The 17980-nt window shown below is 36.9% G+C and overlaps 1 protein-coding gene across 4 annotated transcripts in view; it reads right to left on the bottom strand.

Moving 5' to 3' along the window:
- Positions 1-17980, bottom strand: part of DMD (dystrophin) — a 2197254-nt gene that overhangs the window by 1366328 nt on the left and 812946 nt on the right. For all 4 annotated transcript variants that reach the window (XM_032883124.1, XM_032883125.1, XM_032883122.1 and 1 more), the window contains exon 18: positions 4708-4831. In XM_032883124.1, the coding sequence (XP_032739015.1) occupies positions 4708-4831 (124 nt within the window). The remainder of the gene's footprint in view (positions 1-4707; positions 4832-17980) is intronic.

The following is a 17980-nucleotide window of genomic DNA, read 5'->3' on the forward strand; positions in this document are numbered from 1 at the left end:
GGAGGTACTTCTGTGGCCAGGCATCTTAAAAATTTTATCTAGATGGCACGAACAATGTAGAGAGGCTAAAACCACGATTGGTAAGGCATCATCATCTGTCACATTAGTGAAGATGGGGGGATATGCAGTCATTTGGGGTGGTCTGCAGACTATTTTTTTGTCTGTTGAAACATGGTTACAAGATGGTCATGTTTCGGTCTTGATGCATTACAATCCTGAAGTGGCCTTATATGCCTTATATGCTGTTGGCATACTGAGCCATTGCACATATTCAGCAGAAGAAACCTTAGGCTAGCTGTGAGCACTAGCCATCATCGAGTATCTCCAAGGCCTAACTGAAGTGCCCAGCCAGATCCTGATTATCAGTGGCTGTTTTTTGCTTTTTCAAGTGAATATCAACAGAGGCATAATACGATAGTATTTATGTTTTAGTAAGTTCACTTTGACAAAAGTGATGTGAAAATCTCTAAAGGAATATAGTATTAGCAGCAGGGAAGACCAGCTGGGGATTGTCATCTTAAACAGAGGTAACCCGGGATATTAGCTTTAATCAAGGTTGCAGTGGTAGGAATAGAGAGAACTAGACAGTTTCAAGAGTGGTTAAGGGAATGAAATTAATTGAACTTGGGTGGACTTACAAATGCTAGGAAAAAAAAATCTTGATGACCCAGTTAGCTTTTAGGTTTCTGGATTAGGCTGTTGGAGGAAAGAAAGGAAAGATAAAGAATAAAGGAGGGCTAGGGAGATCATGAAATTTATTTTAAGTTTTCAGGCAAATATCTAATTAAAGTCCTCTATTAAGCAATTAAATAAACTGGCTTAGGCTTCAAGGGAGAGACATGAGCTAATGGTACATATTTGGGGGTGATTAAAAAATAGATGTTATTTGAATAGGAAGGAATGAGGATAATCCAGGGAAGAAAAACAAGGGAAGAACTGTGTAGAGTATCAACATTAAAGGAAAAAGGAGATGGAACAAATGACCAAAAATGTACAAAATGTAACCAATAGATAATGGTATCCCATTAACCCAAGGAGGGAAGAATTTCATGAAGGATAAAGAGGTTAATAGAGTCTAGTCCTGCAGAGAAGTTGAGTAACTAAGACACAAACATATTCCTATGTGTTTAAAGGAGTGGAGGGTTTTATTGAAGATACAGATGTGTGGCTGAAGGGAAGCAGGTTCCTTAGGACGCAGACAGTGAAGATATTGAGAATACACACACTCACACACAGAGAGATTAGCCTTAACTGGCCAAAGCCAAAATCTCGTCCACCAAGGCAGAGTGGGAGGGGGGTGGAAAGAATATGAGCACAAATACACATAATTTGTTAAATGTTATCTTAAATAAACTCAGAAGGAAAGTCATCTACTATGCCCATTAAAAACTTGAAATAATTGCCAAGAGAAAGAGAGAACACTTACTAGGAACACACAGAAAGGCTATGAAGAAGTACCAAAGTGTCTGTGTAAGTATAGTATTCCCAAAACAGAATAATGTCTGGCAGAAAAACATCTACAGTCTAGTTATGCAAGGAGGTAGCTGAATTGAGCAGATTAGGGAAATGGAAACTTTTGGAGATAGGATAACCAATATAGCCTGAGATTTTTAATGAAGGCATACCGTGGGTGGAGAAGACTGTAATCCTGGTGCCAGTCTTCAATGAAAAAATAATACCACAAAATGGTAAGTGACAGATGGCCATTGGGCATGAAACACAAGGGATGAGATAGTTTTACACAGAAAGCAGTACCTTTGGAATTGGCCCTGGCAAGTGAGGAAACTGGCAATTCTAAATGAGTGGGAGATATATGCAATTAATGAATCGATGAGCACTACATCAAAACTAATGATGTACTACATGCTGGCTAACTGAACATAATAAAAACATAAATAAATGAGTGGGGGAGTGAAAGAGTCATTAGTCTTAGTGGTGTTCTTGAGGTTTGTAAAAGTGTTTTCCAAGTAGGACCAGAATGAGTACATAGGATAGAAAGTTTGTTTCGGAAGAAGGACTTCAGAATGCACAGGGAGTGTACGTGGGAAGGCGCTAAGGAGCCAGGCCAAAGAACATGAGTGTAGAAGGGCAGAGAAATGAAGATTCAAAAAAATACAGATGAATAGAGATACCTATATTGTGGGTGGCAAATCCAGATAATAGAAAAATGTAGAATTAACTGGCTTCAGGATTTCCAACAGAACTTTGCTGAAACTTTATTTGATATGGGTGTCAGCAAGCATGGGCTCCAGCAAGAGCCCAAGTCCTATTGAGCTTAATAGGTGGTACAAAGGCTTTCAAGAGAACACTATGCAGGCGTACAACCACCTTGCAGTAAGACTAGATTGCTTGGTTGTTTTAATTACTACCTTATGTCACCAGGTGCTTAATTCAAAAAGATGGGATTCCACTTGAACTTCTCAACTGTGGTGACATTAATGGAATGAGAAAAGGATCTAGGAGTTTGGTAAAGTCTCAGATGATGCCTTTGAGTACTGATTCTCAAACCCTTATATATAAAGGAATCACCTGTGGATCTTGTTCAAATGCAAATTCTGATTCATTAGGTCTGAGTTCAGACCGTTCTAATAAGTTCACAGATGATACCAATATTGGCTGTCCAGGGACCACTTGGAGTAGAAATGTCCCCCAGAATTCAACTTTTAAGTAAGTACATTATGTTAATCATATAGATAAAACACATGGTTAATAGAGAAGGAAAATTTTGTTAGGTTTAAAAGTATATAAAACTTAACTGATAATATTCTGAAAGCATTTGAAAGTAATAAATGAATGAAGGAGTCAAGTGAAAGAAAAAGAAAGGTAATATTTAGCCACTTTTAATAGATGCCTAAAAATGAATACCACTCAAGTTCATGAGATGAGCCTCCCATGTGTTCAAAATGAGTTACATATACTGACAGGTGAAGAAGTAAGAAAATTAATGTATGACTAAACTGCATATCCATCATCATTACTATGTATTTCTCTCAAGGATTTTTAATACATATATATTATATTTAGCCTGAAGGAAATGTCTAGGTAAATCATTTCATGTCCTATTTTAGTAGGCAATTAAGAATGATGTTGTTATTTCAGAAAATGAGAGTAGAAGTTGATAAAGGTGACTCACAAGGCATCAGGAAACCACTCATACAATATTGTACATTTTTTTAGCACTTTCAGTCTGTCATTGCTGACACTATTGATTAAATGCAAATTGCTTCTAGGTAACCATATGATAGCAGGAAATTTTTGAATTTATATTCTTGAAATGCTGGAACTCAATTTTCCTGCTTGATCAGAGCTGTTTTAAGATACAGAAATAGGATGACAAACAGATAAGTAGATTATTGAGATAAATTTAAAAAAAATTTAAATTAGCTAATAAAATGTCTGCCCAAGGTGACCCATACTGTCAGTGGCCAAATACACCACATGAACATTAAAATGTATTTTAGACTTAATCTCTAAGCAGTTTTCAAATGTCTCTCCACAATTCTAACAAAAAAATACCTTCAAATGAGTATACTCCGAGATAACATATTTTGCTGATTTTTTCCTATATTATGTTTCAGTTTAATTTCAAAAATAATGTATCATAGTGCCCATTTCTTAATTTTATAATTGTCTGTTATTATACTAGTGACAGAATACTGTATGTAACTAGAAATGCTTTTAAAATAACTTTCCAATTTAGAAATCATTAATTCTGAGACATGTTGATGGAATCATCTCCCCCTCCAACCTCAAAGCAGTCTAAAAAATAGATGATTTTTCTCCTAGAATAAAATCATTTTTGCTCTCCAAATGTTCCAACCCCAGGACAAGTATTAGCTTGTATCTAAGACAGTGTTGTGTTTGGAAAAATCTAAGAGTTCGTCTGGCATGAAACTGAATGGTCGAAATATGAAACTAAGTTATCCACACACATGACCTTTCCATAGGAAAAAATTATTTAACATTCAGAATATTTGTTCCTTTAGCCTTCCCACTACAGAGTATTTACTCTTCCTATAGAAATGCTCTCACAATTGCCAAAATGGGTATTTTATAATTGTAGAAGTTGGAATATCAAAGCCGTGATAATGTCCTTAAAGATGAAGCAGCTCCTATTAAATTAATAAAAATCCCTATTGTGAAGGACACAACTATAATGTCTCAGCAGGGAATAAAAACTGCCAACCATCTCTTACTTCTTACTATAAATAAATATTGAAAAAGGCTCGATGTCTTTTGGTTATGGTAATGCAATACATAAATATCTGTTACGACAAGTACTAATGAGTATAAAGAATAACTTTTTGATGATAATGAGAGCATAAAGAGGGTCCTAAGTATAGTATTTCTAAGGGTCTATTCTATTCTGCAAGCTTGCTAAGTCCTAGCCTTGAGGTGACAGAACAGTACATGAAGTAAAATCAATAGGAGTTCATATTATAAAATTGTTAATTTATTGCTAAATAATATAAAAGTTAAAGAAGGTTTATGAAAAGCATCCCTGCTCCATCACAGCAGAACCTGGAAACATTTCTCGATGCTAAACTCTGATTCTGCTAGATATGTAAAATACACTTTAAAGATATATTTAAAAGCATTATTCCATATTGCTTTAATCTTTTCAACTAATAGAATCAGATAGTACAAAGCAAAGAGATTATAAGCACAAAACTTAGGAAAATACATAAAAATTAATGCATAACCTACATTTACTTTTTCTTTAAGGTCTGAGAAGTTGCCTTCCTTCCGATAGATCGCAAATTCAGGACTCTGCAACACAGCTTCTGAACGAGTAATCCAACTGTGAAGTTCAGTTATATCGACATCCAACCTAAGATAGGAAAAAATAAGGGTCATTTTTTCTTGATTATCTCTTTCATTCTATATGAAAAAAAAAAAAACAGTCTCTCTACATTTACCATTCGCCTTCCAATCTGAGACTCTTGCCTGATGCCCTTGTTACTGTTAATAGCACCACCATTTCCCTAGTTATGTAGGCTCAAAATTTGGAGTTAGCTTTGATCTACAGTCTTATGATCATGGAGGTCATCTTATTAAGCTCAGTGTAGCAACTGCCTCCCTAGAGTATCTCATATAAGCTATCACTCTGCCTCTGTTTGAATGTTTGCACTGGCTGAAAAATCACTACTTCCCGAGATAACCCTCTTTCTTTCTGGAAAGTACTTACAGCAAATAAAAAATTCTTATCAGTAGCTCCCATTGAACCATACTTTGGAGATCCATGCCCTTGTGTAGTCTCCAACAATACCGACTCTGAATTTGGCTATGTGACTTGCTAGGGCAAACGGGATATAAGGAAGCATAAGGCAAGCAGAGGCTTCGCAAGTGCTTGCACTGTGGATCTTGTCCCCGTAGAACATGCACTGACAACGTAACTGTTAGCTGAGAATTCCAATGGCCCTTTAAGGAAACTTGATCGAGCCAGGTGGAGAGACAATGTGGAAGTGAATGAGGCACCACTCACGTGAAGGAAGCTTTCTTTCACCTTTTGACCCATCTCAAACACCAGCTGAATATAGCCAAATGAATTGTCCAGCTGATACCCCTTATAGCCTCAGAACTACCCAGAGAGCCCTGTCCACACTGCAGAACCTTAAGATAAATTACTTCTGTCTTGAGCCACTAAATTTGTAGTGCATTGTTATGCTGCAAAAGACATCTAATCATATACCCTGATATTCTCATTCTTTTATTATAAAGACCTATGAAGCCAATGGGAGTTTGATCAGGTCATTCAGATCGAGTTAAAGCAGAGATCGGAGGAGAGTCATGGATGGGTTGCAAGGGAGGAGGAGGTCTGTACTTCACTCGAAATTCCAGGCATGATTCTAAATATGTGTGCATTTTTCTTGGTAGAGAACCCCTAGATTTTATCAGCACCTATAAATAATCTATGAACAGAGAATTTAGAAAATTCTTCACCTCAAATAGCGCCTGGTTCACAGTGACAAATATTTACTGAGTGAAGGGTACCCAAGAAGAAACTGAAGGAACAGAGATCTGAATTCAGAGATTTTGACTCTAATCCTATGTCACTGAATGTCAAAACTCTTATTTGCACGTGGACTATAAATATCTATGGATTTTCATTTTATCATGGTGACTGTTATCTTCCCTACACTTGTGTTTTCCTGTAAGTTACCAGGTTTCCTGTTTCTTCATTCATAGTGGCAGCATTGAAATAGAGTCCTATTGTATGCTTCTAAAACACCTGTCTTTCTCTCCTTGATGTTAACTTACCAAATCAAATCTTTGACTCTGGTCACTCAGCTACCTATAAAATTCAGAGCAGGTTTTCCTTCAGAATATTTTTAAAAAAGCATTTTTGCTTTTCCTTTGGTACCATACAAACATCACTGTGTCTCTCTGCCTGCAGTCATTCACTTGCCAGTGCACAGGGAAGGCAAGAAGTGCTGAGATGTTAATCTCACCAGAGTGACCCTTGGTAGATAATATTCCAGCTCCCTTGCCTTTCAGAGTGACTGTCATGATGAAATTTACACAGAACCTCAGAGAGTTCCCACACGGATTCAACTCCAGTTGCCTCCAACAATAATCCACTTGTGTATCCTTTATTGGCTGCCTTCTTTTCCTAATCTCACTCCCCCACTTGGCTTCTTGGGATCACTTCCCCCAATAAACTACTTGCACCTAAATTTTAATCTCCAGATCCACTCCTACGTAACCCAAACTAAAGCAATGAAAAACAGCCTCAGATGAACTCAGCATCCTGCCATATTTCATTGTTTTCACCTTGAACTCCAGCTCTCCACAGGAACTATTTTAGTTTTTCCAAAGCTCTCAAAGCATTAACCCATCTTCCTTCTCCAGGTATCAACAGATGACAGTTTTTACTCCACCAAGAAAAGTGCAATTATCAGACTAGAATTTTTTCCACTTCCCATGTCCAAATATTCAATCTTACCTGCATGTGCCCTTCTCATTCCCTTCTCTTATATTTGGGTGAGTTTCCCTTCTTTGCCTAAAGCCAATCCCTCCACCAGCCTTTTATACTTTGTTCTTTCTGTTTTTTTTTTGTTTGTTTGTTTGTTTATTTTCACGTAATTTCCACACCCAGCACGTGCTGGAGCTCGCAGCCCCCAGATCAAAAGCCACATGCTCCTCCAGCTGAGCCAGCCAGGAACCCCATAAATTCATTTTAGTTTTATGATAAAGGCAAGGACATACAATTCCATGGAAAATATAAAATACATTTAATGCTCAAATACCTGGTTTTTCCACATAGTAAGGAGTTAATAGTGGTGTCTAACAATGTGCCAGGTTATTTCTTTTTTTATTAGTTTTTTTTAGTTAACATATAATGTTATTAGCCCCAGAGGTACAGGTCTGTGAATCACCAGGTTTACACACTTCACAGCATTCACCATAGCACAGACCTTCCCCAATGTCCATAACCCCAACCTCCTCTCCCACCCTTCCTTCCCCCAGCAACCCTCAGTTTGTTTTGTGAGATTAAGAGTCTCTTATGGTTTGTCTCCCTCCCGATCCCATCTTGTTTCAGTTATTCTTTTCCTACCCCTGAAACACCCCATGTTGCCTCTCAACTTTCTCGTATCAGGGAGATCATATGATAATTGTCTTTCTCTGACTGACTTATTTCACTCAGCATAATACCTTCTATTTCCAGCCACGTTGTCCCAAATGGCAAGATTTCATTTCTTTTGATGGCTGTATAGTATTCCACTGTAGCCAAACTATGGAAAGAACCCAGATGTCCAACAACAGATGAATGGATAAATAAAATGTGGTATATACATATACTTTGTTCTTTCACTTCTTTACAGGCATGTGAGTCTATCAGATTTTTGTCCAGTTTCCCCAGCACCATTTATTGAAGAGACTGTCTTTTTTCCACTGTATATTTTTTCCTGTTTTGTCAAAGATTATTTGACCATAGAGTTGAGGGTCCATATCTGGGCTCTCTACTCTGTTCCACTGGTCTGTGTGTCTGTTTTTATGCCAGTACCATGCTGTCTTGGTGATCACAGCTTTGTAGTAAAGCTTGAAATCAGGTAACGTGATGCCCCCAGTTGTATTTTTGTTTTTCAACATTTCCTTAGCGATTTGGGGTCTCTTCTGATTCCATACAAATTTTTGGATTATTTTCTCCAGCTCTTTGAAAAATACCGGTGGAATTTTGATCAGAATGGCATTAAAGGTATAGATTGCTCTAGGCAGTATAGACATTTTAACAACGTTTATTCTTCTGATCCAAGAGCATGGAATGGTCTTCCATCTTTTTGTGTCTTCTTCAATTTCTTTCATGAGTGTTCTGTAGTTCCTCGAGCACAGATCCTTTACCTCTTTGGTTAGGTTTATTCCCAGGTATCTTATGGTTATTGGTGCTATAGTAAATGGAATCGATTCTCTAATTTCCCTTTCTGTATTTTCATTGTTAGTGTATAAGAAAGCCACTGATTTCTGTACATTGACTTTGTATCCTGCCACGTTACTGAATTGCTGTATGAGTTCTAGTAGTTTGGGGCGGGGGGAGTCTTTTGGGTTTTCCATATAAAGAATCATGTCATCTGTGAAGAGAGAGAGTTTGACTTCTTCATTGCCAATTTGGATAACTTTTATTTCTCTTTGTTGTCTGACTGCTGTTGCTAGGACTTCTAATACTATGTTGAACAAGAGTGGTGAGAGTGGGCATCCTTGGCGTGTTCCTGATCTCAACGAGAAGGCTGCAAGCTTTTTCCCATTGAGGATAATATTTGCTGTGGGTCTTTCATAGATAGATTTGATGAAGTTCAGGAATGTTCCGTCTATCCCTATACATTGAAGTGTTTTAATCAGGAACGGATGCTGGATTTTGTCAAATGCTTTTTCTGCATCAATTGAGAGGACCATGTGGTTCTTCTCTCTTCTCATATTAATTTGTTCTATCACATTGATTGATTTGCAAATGTTGAACCATCCTTGTAGCCCAGTAATGAATCCCACCTGGTCATGGTGGATAATCTTTTCAATGTGCTGTTGGATCCTTTTGCTAGGATCTTGTTGAGAATCTTAGCATCCATATTCATCAGTGATATTGGTCTGAAATTCTCCTTTTTGGTAGGGTCTTTACCTGGTTTGGGGATCAAGGTAATGCTGACTTCATAGAAAGAGTCTGGAAGTTTTCCTTCTGCTTCAATTTTTTTGAAACAGCTTCAGGAGAATAGGTGTTATCTCTTCTTTGAAAGTTTGGTAGAATTCCCCAGGGAATCCATCAGGTCCTGGGCTCTTGTTTTTTGGGAGGCTTTTGATCACTGCTTCAATCTCGTTACTAGATATCGGTCTATTCAGGTTGTCAATTTCTTCCTGGTTCAATTTTGGGAGTTTTGTTATCTATCTACTCAAATTCAACTCCTACCTTTCAAGTGAACTCTGCATATAGAAATTTAAACATATTCACTCCTACTTTTTTTTAAAAAAATGTATTTATTTGGGAGAACATGCAGTGGGAAGGGGTAGAGGGAGAGAGAGAGACAGAAGCAGACTCGCTGCTGAACAGAAAGCCTGATGCAGGACTGGATCCCAGGACGCCGGGATCATGACCTGAGTCAAAGGCAGATACTTAAGCGACTGAGCCACCCAGGCTCCTATTTTTTAAAGCCAAATGCCTCCTGACCTTCATAGTTCACTCCAACCATTCTCTTATCTTCTATAAAGCCAAATGTTCTACAAGAGTTAGCCAGTTTACTGTCAGTTCTCTACCTCCTACTCACTCTTTCCATTTACTGTTGTTTCTCAACAAAAATGTTGCTTAATACAGGAATCAGGTCACTACAGCCCATGGAGAGTTTCACTTTCTTGCTGTCTAGCAACACATAACACTGTTGAGCACACTCTCCTCCTTTTGCCTTCACACCATCTACTCAATTTTGTCTTTAATTTCTATGGCTACTGTTAATTTTTTCCTTTGCAGGTCCATCTTCCTCCACCCTCTCACTATGTACAAAAGTGATCAACTCCTGGTTCATCAGTCATCTTCTATTCACTGTATTACTCTTTTTTTTTCCCCACCATGAGGGAGATAAGTCAATTAAAAAAAAAAAGTTACTTATTTTGAGAGACAGGGAGGGGCAGAGGGAGAGAGAGAGACAAACTCTCAGACTTCCCACTGAGTGCAGAGCCCAACAGGGAGCTCCATCCCATCACCCATGAGATCACAACCTGAGCTGAAATCACAAGTTGGATTGTGACTGAGCCACCCAGGCACCCCTATTACTCTTTTACTAGCAATCTGATCCATGCCCATGACAGCGGTTGCAATCTAGATGTACCAAAGATTCTGATCTCAAGCACTTCTTCTGAGCTTTGTAGCTACATAACCACTGCCTACTGGCTATCTTCACTGAAGCATTATAAAAGCTCCTTTGGCATAAAATGTCAAGACATGGTTTGCTCTTGTCCCCCCAGTGGGTACTCTCCCAGTGTTCCTCAGATCTGTTAATGGCATCACCATCTATCATCTTTTTGCCTTCCTCTCCTTTCCTTCTCACATTTAATAAATTGCAAATTCTAATACATCAAATATTCTATTTCTTCGGAATCACTCTTCTTCTCATGGCTCCACAGCTGGTATCCTCATTCAGTTTGCAATTAAATATAATCAAAATCAATGCAATGCCCTGTCAAATGGCTCTGCAAAACCTCTGTGGTATCCTCCCATCTAGTCCATGCACTACTGGCAAATGATAGGTTCTAAAAACATCTGATTATGTAATCCTCATCCATAAAATCCTTCAAAGACTTCCCATTTTTCTTAGCATAAAGATCAGAATTATCCTGATCTGGCCTTGACAGACCACTTAAGCCTATATTCTACTTTGACCTTTATTCAAGCCCTTCTAGAAACAAAGCTCACTTCAAGTTTCTTAGGGAGCCCAGAGCCACACTTAACTTTTGTCCCTACTCCAATGAAGTAAAAGCCCTCACTGACTTTTATTCACCTATCCATTAGAACATTTTTTTTTTCTTGAAAACTTGGCTCCTTATCATAATCTACTTTGGCCACTTTGGTCAAAATTGCTCTTTTCCCTTTAAATCAGCCTGACCCAATTACACACCAAATATACTCTGACTCATAAAGGTGAGATGTGAATATCCAGGACTCACTGTCAAATTCCCACTTTAGACTTGCTCTCATTAGTCTTATATCCTTTTGATTCAGATTGTCTCTAGGAAGTGTAAGGGCCTACTTAATCAGAGGGAGCCATTTTGTTGTTTATGCAGTAAACTTAGATTGACCCTGACCCTCCCAGAGGAACTTACTTGCAAAGCCCAAATACAAGGGCGGGTCAGGCCAGGTGGAGACATCCAATCAGTGGGGCACGCATATATCTACTAGGGTGAATTGTAATTCAATTGGCTGCCCATGTGTGACCTAACATGACTGTGCGGTTTTCTCTGTGTATTGCAATCTCATTGGCCACCTGTGTATAGCCCGGCTAAACTACCTCTATAAAATTTAGTCTGTGAGGCTGGGAGGGGTCGCCTCTTTGCAAGAGGCGGCCTGACAGGTCACTTTGATTCTCGATGCTTGGCACAAAATAAAGCTTTGCTTGACCTTCACTTTTTATCAGTCTCGCTCCTTTGATTATGGACACTAACAGAAGGATTGCTTACTTCCACCACCAGGTCTATGAATCTAAAACTTGCTTAAGGTACACAGCTGGCATCACAGCTGGGAGAGCTAAGACCTATGTTGAGAAAGCTTTTCACCAGTCCTGAAATTTACATGGTCTTGTTTACACACGTTATAATTACCATTTACCATGACTCCCATCCATTGCAAAAACAAAAAGTTATCCAATGTGACAGTAAATAAATTTCATCCAGAAAAAATTCTTATATCATTTTTAGACATTTGTCTTTATGAAGAAGCTATATATGCTTCCTTTAAAAGCAGCCAAATATTTCCCTTCATTTCTGTCACAAAATTTATGCTAAGTGCTTGCTATATGCCATGGTATTAACCTCTATAGATAACAGATAAAAACGCATCTGTCTACATTATCAAAAAGGGAGGTTTAGTAAAACATCTATTTGACAAAATAAAGTGCTTTAGACATTGAACTGGGGCCCAGCTCATCCTGTGACTTTTTTTCCTTTGGATAATCAATAAAAAAATACCTTTTCAATGAATTGGGATTAAATCAGCTTCTAGACTAGAGGCTCTGTCAAGTAAATTGGTTATCTCCACACAATGAAGGCTTTGTGGAGTCAACACCATGGTAACCGTCTGCTTGCTGCTCAGTCTGTGAAGATTTTTAAGGAAAGCCTGGGCACCAGTCGGCATGCAGTTCTAATAATTCAGATCAATTCAGGCAACAGGATGTGAAATTCCACATAGAGGTCTTTCCTCATTCAATTTTTTCTTTGTTTATCTGGCTTTATAGATTTGGAAATAGGTTGCACAAGATGCCTGAACTTCTCTTTTACATTAGGATCCTTTAGAGAGTGATTATACTCTCTTTTTGAGATACAGATTTTTAAAAGGGATTTCAAATTTTTCTAGGGCAGTTTTAAGTGCAGTGCTTTACCTAAGGAAAAAAAAATGTCTATTCATAGGCACATAGGTTAATATGTTACACTTTCTTTGTGAAATAGAATGAAGCAAAAATGTCAATGAGTTGGTACTATTTTCAGCTGTTAGACTTTCTTTTTCTCTTTTCTTTCCAAATTGCAACACCTGATTCCTTTGGAAAGAGGTGGAACCTAAATCTAATTCTGACATGATTTAAGCTCTGAGCTATTCCTTACCAAATCCTACTTGTATGGGTTTGGGGCGGGGGTTGTTGTTTGCTTTTTTTTCTGTTGCTTCCATTTGGGTTTGTTGCTTCAACCATTTCTCTGAGTTGCTAGCTTAAACTTTTCTGTCCCAATGTAATATACAGTCAGCCTCCACACCGACATCTAACATTTGGCACCATCCCTTAAAGTTCTGGGAATTAACTATCAGCTGCTAGCATTGTTTTCCCTCTCTGATATTCTGCCAGTAGGCATCCCCATCTCTTTACGCCAACAATAAAGATGGAAGGGTGAAGGGAAAGCAGAGACAGGGTTTCAAAAGGCCTCACTTGCTCTTTTTCTGAGCGCCAACAACCCACATTCAATGCTTAGTCTCAGTGACATTTCTACTGCTTTTAGCAAAATGAACAAGGTCTCCTTCTTGGCTCCTACTCAGGTCCTGGCTTCCAAGTAACAACTGCACATTTATTTTATGCCTTATCAATTTGGCGGCTCCTGGTTCATCATCTTCTGTGGTTTGTCCTCTAGTTTTCACATTTTTACTACTATTAAATATTTTTCCAATATTTCAGCTGGGATGTAGGGCAAATTAACATGGAATCCATACGTGTTCATAAATTGGGTGCTATCTACTCTCCCAACATTTTGCTGGTGGTATTTTCTACCATGCTTTGCATGGCCTGAGTCTGGGGACTTCATCACCAACTAAAGGTATCATGCAGTTGTAACTCAGTTACCTTCTCAAAAACCAAGAAAAACACTGAACAATTATTTTTAATGCCATATTAAATCTCGGATTCTGTGCACGTATTTCTCTTTTTCCATTAAGTCACTCATTTCTACTAATTATTTTTTCTTTACTTTTAAAACTCTCATGAAATCACCATTAATGAGCTGATATGTAGTAAGTTACTCATAATGGCCCTCTACACTCTCAGAATCAGCCCATTATTCTATTCCTCATTTCCTCATCATACTCTCATAACACATTTTACTCTGTACTTAACATTATGTATGTTACAACAGACAAGTATGTCTGTATGTTATTACAGACAGATTCTAACCCTTAAATTCAGTCTAACTGCATCCAACTTAAAATCCTTTTTTTCTATTAAGAACATTGTGACTTCCTATTCTCTATTTACAAAATGATTTTTCTCCCATCATTGTTGGTGAGTACTCTGTCCTCTATTTTTCAAGCATGTTTTAAAATCTCATCTTATGGATGGTTAGCTGAAGTGACTTTTTTTTTGCATTTTTACAAGGGCACTCATTACAAAACTAAAATTTGTAAGGTTCCATAGTACAGAGAAACCATAGCTTTCAATTTATATTATTTGCAAAGGATTAGTTATCAAACCAAGGTCATTTTCAAAAAGACCTTCCATTTTCTGGAAGTTTCAAAATATCAAAAATATGGTGCATATATACCAAATATTCAGAAGGTTAATATTTTCCCTTAAGATTGTATTCTAGAGGGGTGACTGGCTGACTCAGTTGGTTAAGCATCAGACTCTCGATTTCAGCTCAGGTCATCTCATGGCTCTGAGATAGAGCCCCGCATCAAGCCCCACACTGAGTCCCTTGTCAGGCTCTGTGCTGGGCATGGAGACTGAGTCCCTTGTCAGGCTCTGTGCTGGGCATGGAGACTGCTTAAGATTCTCTCTCTCTTCCATTCCCTCCCCAAAAAGAAAAAAGATTGTATTGTACAAATGGACTCTACTCCATCCAGTTGAATTTCCCATAAAGACTACGCAAATTAGATCATTCACATTCCCTTATGGTCAAAATTAGGAGACATTTGTCAGTGTGTAAATATTTTAAGTAAATAATTTCTTTAAAAAATACAGAAACACATCCAAAAGAATTAAATACTTGACTTTAAAAACTTGTCAGTTTTGAAGTGTCAACAGTATATCATTGTATGGAACTTGTGTTATATGATAATTGTGCTAATTAGGTCAGAAGAACCTCTTAATGGACACTGATTGTATTATGTTAATTTTCTGTACAGTGACTGCCATTTAAAGTATTAAACTAACATGGCACATTTACATAAATTTTAGTTCAGTCACTTTCAATATACCATTTGGAATTCATCATTCCCAAATGTGTAAACTCTGAAAATAGAAATCCTCCAAGCTCCCAGGCTTAACTAATTTGAATAGTAAGCTAGGTTATGAATGGCCATTTTACATCTTTAAACATCTTTGAACACAGAATTTCATAAAAACTTAGGAGCCTCATCTTTAAAGCTGAAGATCTTTAAAAAGTAAAGTGTTGACTCTTTTACAATATGTTAACTATTACAGGACCATAAGGCTCTAGACCTAGACCAGGTAACTTAACAAGCCAAATTTGTAACATACATTTTAATTAGCTAAAACACAAACTTTTATGGTTAAAGGACACAAAACTATGATTCTTTTTCAATGGTATTATAGTTTTGTTTCCATTAACATGGAAGAAAATTTTTTGGAAGGGAGGTAAGAGTTTAAAATTTTGTTAATTATATTTTTTTAAGATTTTTATTCATTTATTTGAGAGAAAGAACAATAGTGGGAGCATAAATGGGGGGGGGCAGAGGGAGAGAGAGAGAGAAGCACTCCCCCTACTAAGCAGGGAGCCTGACTGGGGGCTGGGGTCTCTAGGCTGGCTAATCCCAGGACCCTGGGTTCATGACGAAGGCATATGCTTAACCAACTGAGCCACCCAGGCAACCCTGTTAGTTATATTTTTAATAGTTATCATGGAACACTGTATCAAAAACTAATGAGGTACTGTATGGTGACTAACATAAAAAAATTATTTTAAAAAAAGAAGTAAAAAATAATAACTATCTTCTTCAGAGTTCTAGAAAATGAGAAAACATTTTGATTCTGTATCGGTATACGGGTATTCTCCTGATCCCAGGCCATCTGATGAACTCCTATTCATCTTCCAAGACTGAGTAAATAATACACAACTTCTGTGAAGATTTTCTTGATCAACTTTACACTCCCCCTTCAACTTTCTTTCTGGGAACTTCGGTCCCTCCTTCCATTATGTTTCTACATGTTATTTGCTTTTAAATATTCAATGGAGTACAAATTCAATTTGAATTAGAGAGATCTTATAAAATATCAAATGAAACTCGGTATATATCCTCCTAGAGCTAAAAATAAAGTTAATTTAAAACCTTAAAATGTGCTGAGTATATGGTAATTGCTATACTTCATAGTTATAAAATAATGTAAGGGGGGAATCCTATTTAGCTCAGAGAAAACAAGTCAACATTTTGATAAATACCTCCTCCAAATAAGGGTAGTTTGTGTACTGCATATACAAACATGTGTGGTGTTTGTGTGTGTGTGTTTGTACAGTGTGGTTGTGTTTTTCTTGGCTGGGTGGGGAGGGAAGAGATAGGGTCACATGATTGCCTTATAGCTTTTATAATGTGTGTGATGTACGTAAGTGTTTCATGTGTACGTTTGTATATGCTTTAAATACAAAGTAAATATGGTGCAGTGGAAAATTACTGAGCTGAAAGTCAGGTATCACAGGTTTTAATCAATCATAGTGATCTTTTTGCTGTTTTCTTAGGCACATGACTTAACTTCTCTGATCTTCCTTTACTTCTTTCATTAAATTGCAGAAGTTGAAAAGCTTCTACTCCATCAAATTGGTTTTAAAATAGAAACTAACATACACTTCTTAATAGTTACTCTTAAATGTATTTATTTACCTTGCTAATTAAAACAATTTTGACCTGAGATACAAAGCTAAGGTCAGTTCTGCTTACATTGCAGCACTGATATTCTAATTATATTAGTCTGTTTACCTAGCAATCAAATTAAATAACGTCTAAGGATGTTATAACTCCCAGTTATAATAAGAACCCTACAAACTCAACAGTTTACACGGCACCTGAAACAAAATATGATGAATGAGAAAGGATGCCGTCTTCAATTATTATAAACTTGCTACAGTAACAGTCCTATCAAGTAATCTATTTTCCTTATGTTTGCATGATCTTATTTACAAGTTTTAATGTATTTCTAGTTTTATATGTGTGAGTTTAAGTGCATCACTCATAAAATTATATGTTTCAGTACAGTAAAATTTAATGATTCCAGATTGTGCAGAAATGCATCTGAAAAGATACTAAAAAATCAATTTCTATGTAGTTTACCTTGTCCTAAAATATGCCTATTTAACATGTGCTTTAAAATTCTGAATTCTAAACCAATACATAAAATTTGTCCTTAAAATCATGCATCTTGTTCATTGTCAATTATGGCAAACAAAATTATATGTTTAAATCATATAAAAATACTGCCTTTTAAAATATATGCCCTTGGATACAAACCCCAGTGATTTAATATTTTTAAGCTATAAATGTTAGAAACCTCCATGAGTTATCTGGCAATGATATTAATCTTTGTACCTCCAGGATAGCCAACTGCAGTAAATGGAATGAAACTCCTACAAAATTTTGTTTCTCAATGAAAAAGTAAAACTTAACTAAACTATTTTAACATCTAGTAGATAAAAATGACTAAGATAATCTTCTTAATTTGGTAACAGATCTTAACCATTTAGAAATACTTTGGTACTATTTATTTCTAAAACATGATAGGGATACAAAGAAGTCACTTTCACATCTTTTGTCAATAGAACTTCCAGGAAAACATACCTTAAAAATTAAGGAAATCCCCCCAAATTCCAAGATGTCAGAACCAGGTATGTTAGAGGAATTACTTTTAAAGACACAGAGTATGCAAGCATGTGGACAAAAATTGCATGACCCGAAGGACTGGAAATAAAATGTTGCTAAGCCACAGCTGCATAGAGACTATTTTTCATTTTCAGTAAACTGAAAATCCCTTTGAAACACAGTTCTGTACAAGAAAATCACCTTAACACAGGTTAATAGAAATATTCTCTTAAGTGATAGATGAAATTTTGTCATAGTAATAAATCTATGATCATACAATGTAATATGCTCAACTGGAAAACTCTGAGTCATTTGTTTTAAAATTAAATTTGATGTTTATTTAAAATGGTGAAACCAAAAAGAGCTGTGTAAACCCTTGGGAGAAATAAATGTGGGTCACTAGAGGGCGCAGACTCCCTTTCATTGCTTGTCTGGTTCTCAATTTTACTTCTCTTTTATTTTCTTATCTACATAATGATAACGTGGTGACAAATGGATTTTTCG

Source organism: Lontra canadensis, unplaced genomic scaffold, assembly GCF_010015895.1.
Source record: "Lontra canadensis isolate GAN:19392208 unplaced genomic scaffold, GSC_riverotter_1.0 scaffold86, whole genome shotgun sequence".
Lineage (NCBI taxonomy): Eukaryota > Metazoa > Chordata > Mammalia > Carnivora > Mustelidae > Lontra > Lontra canadensis.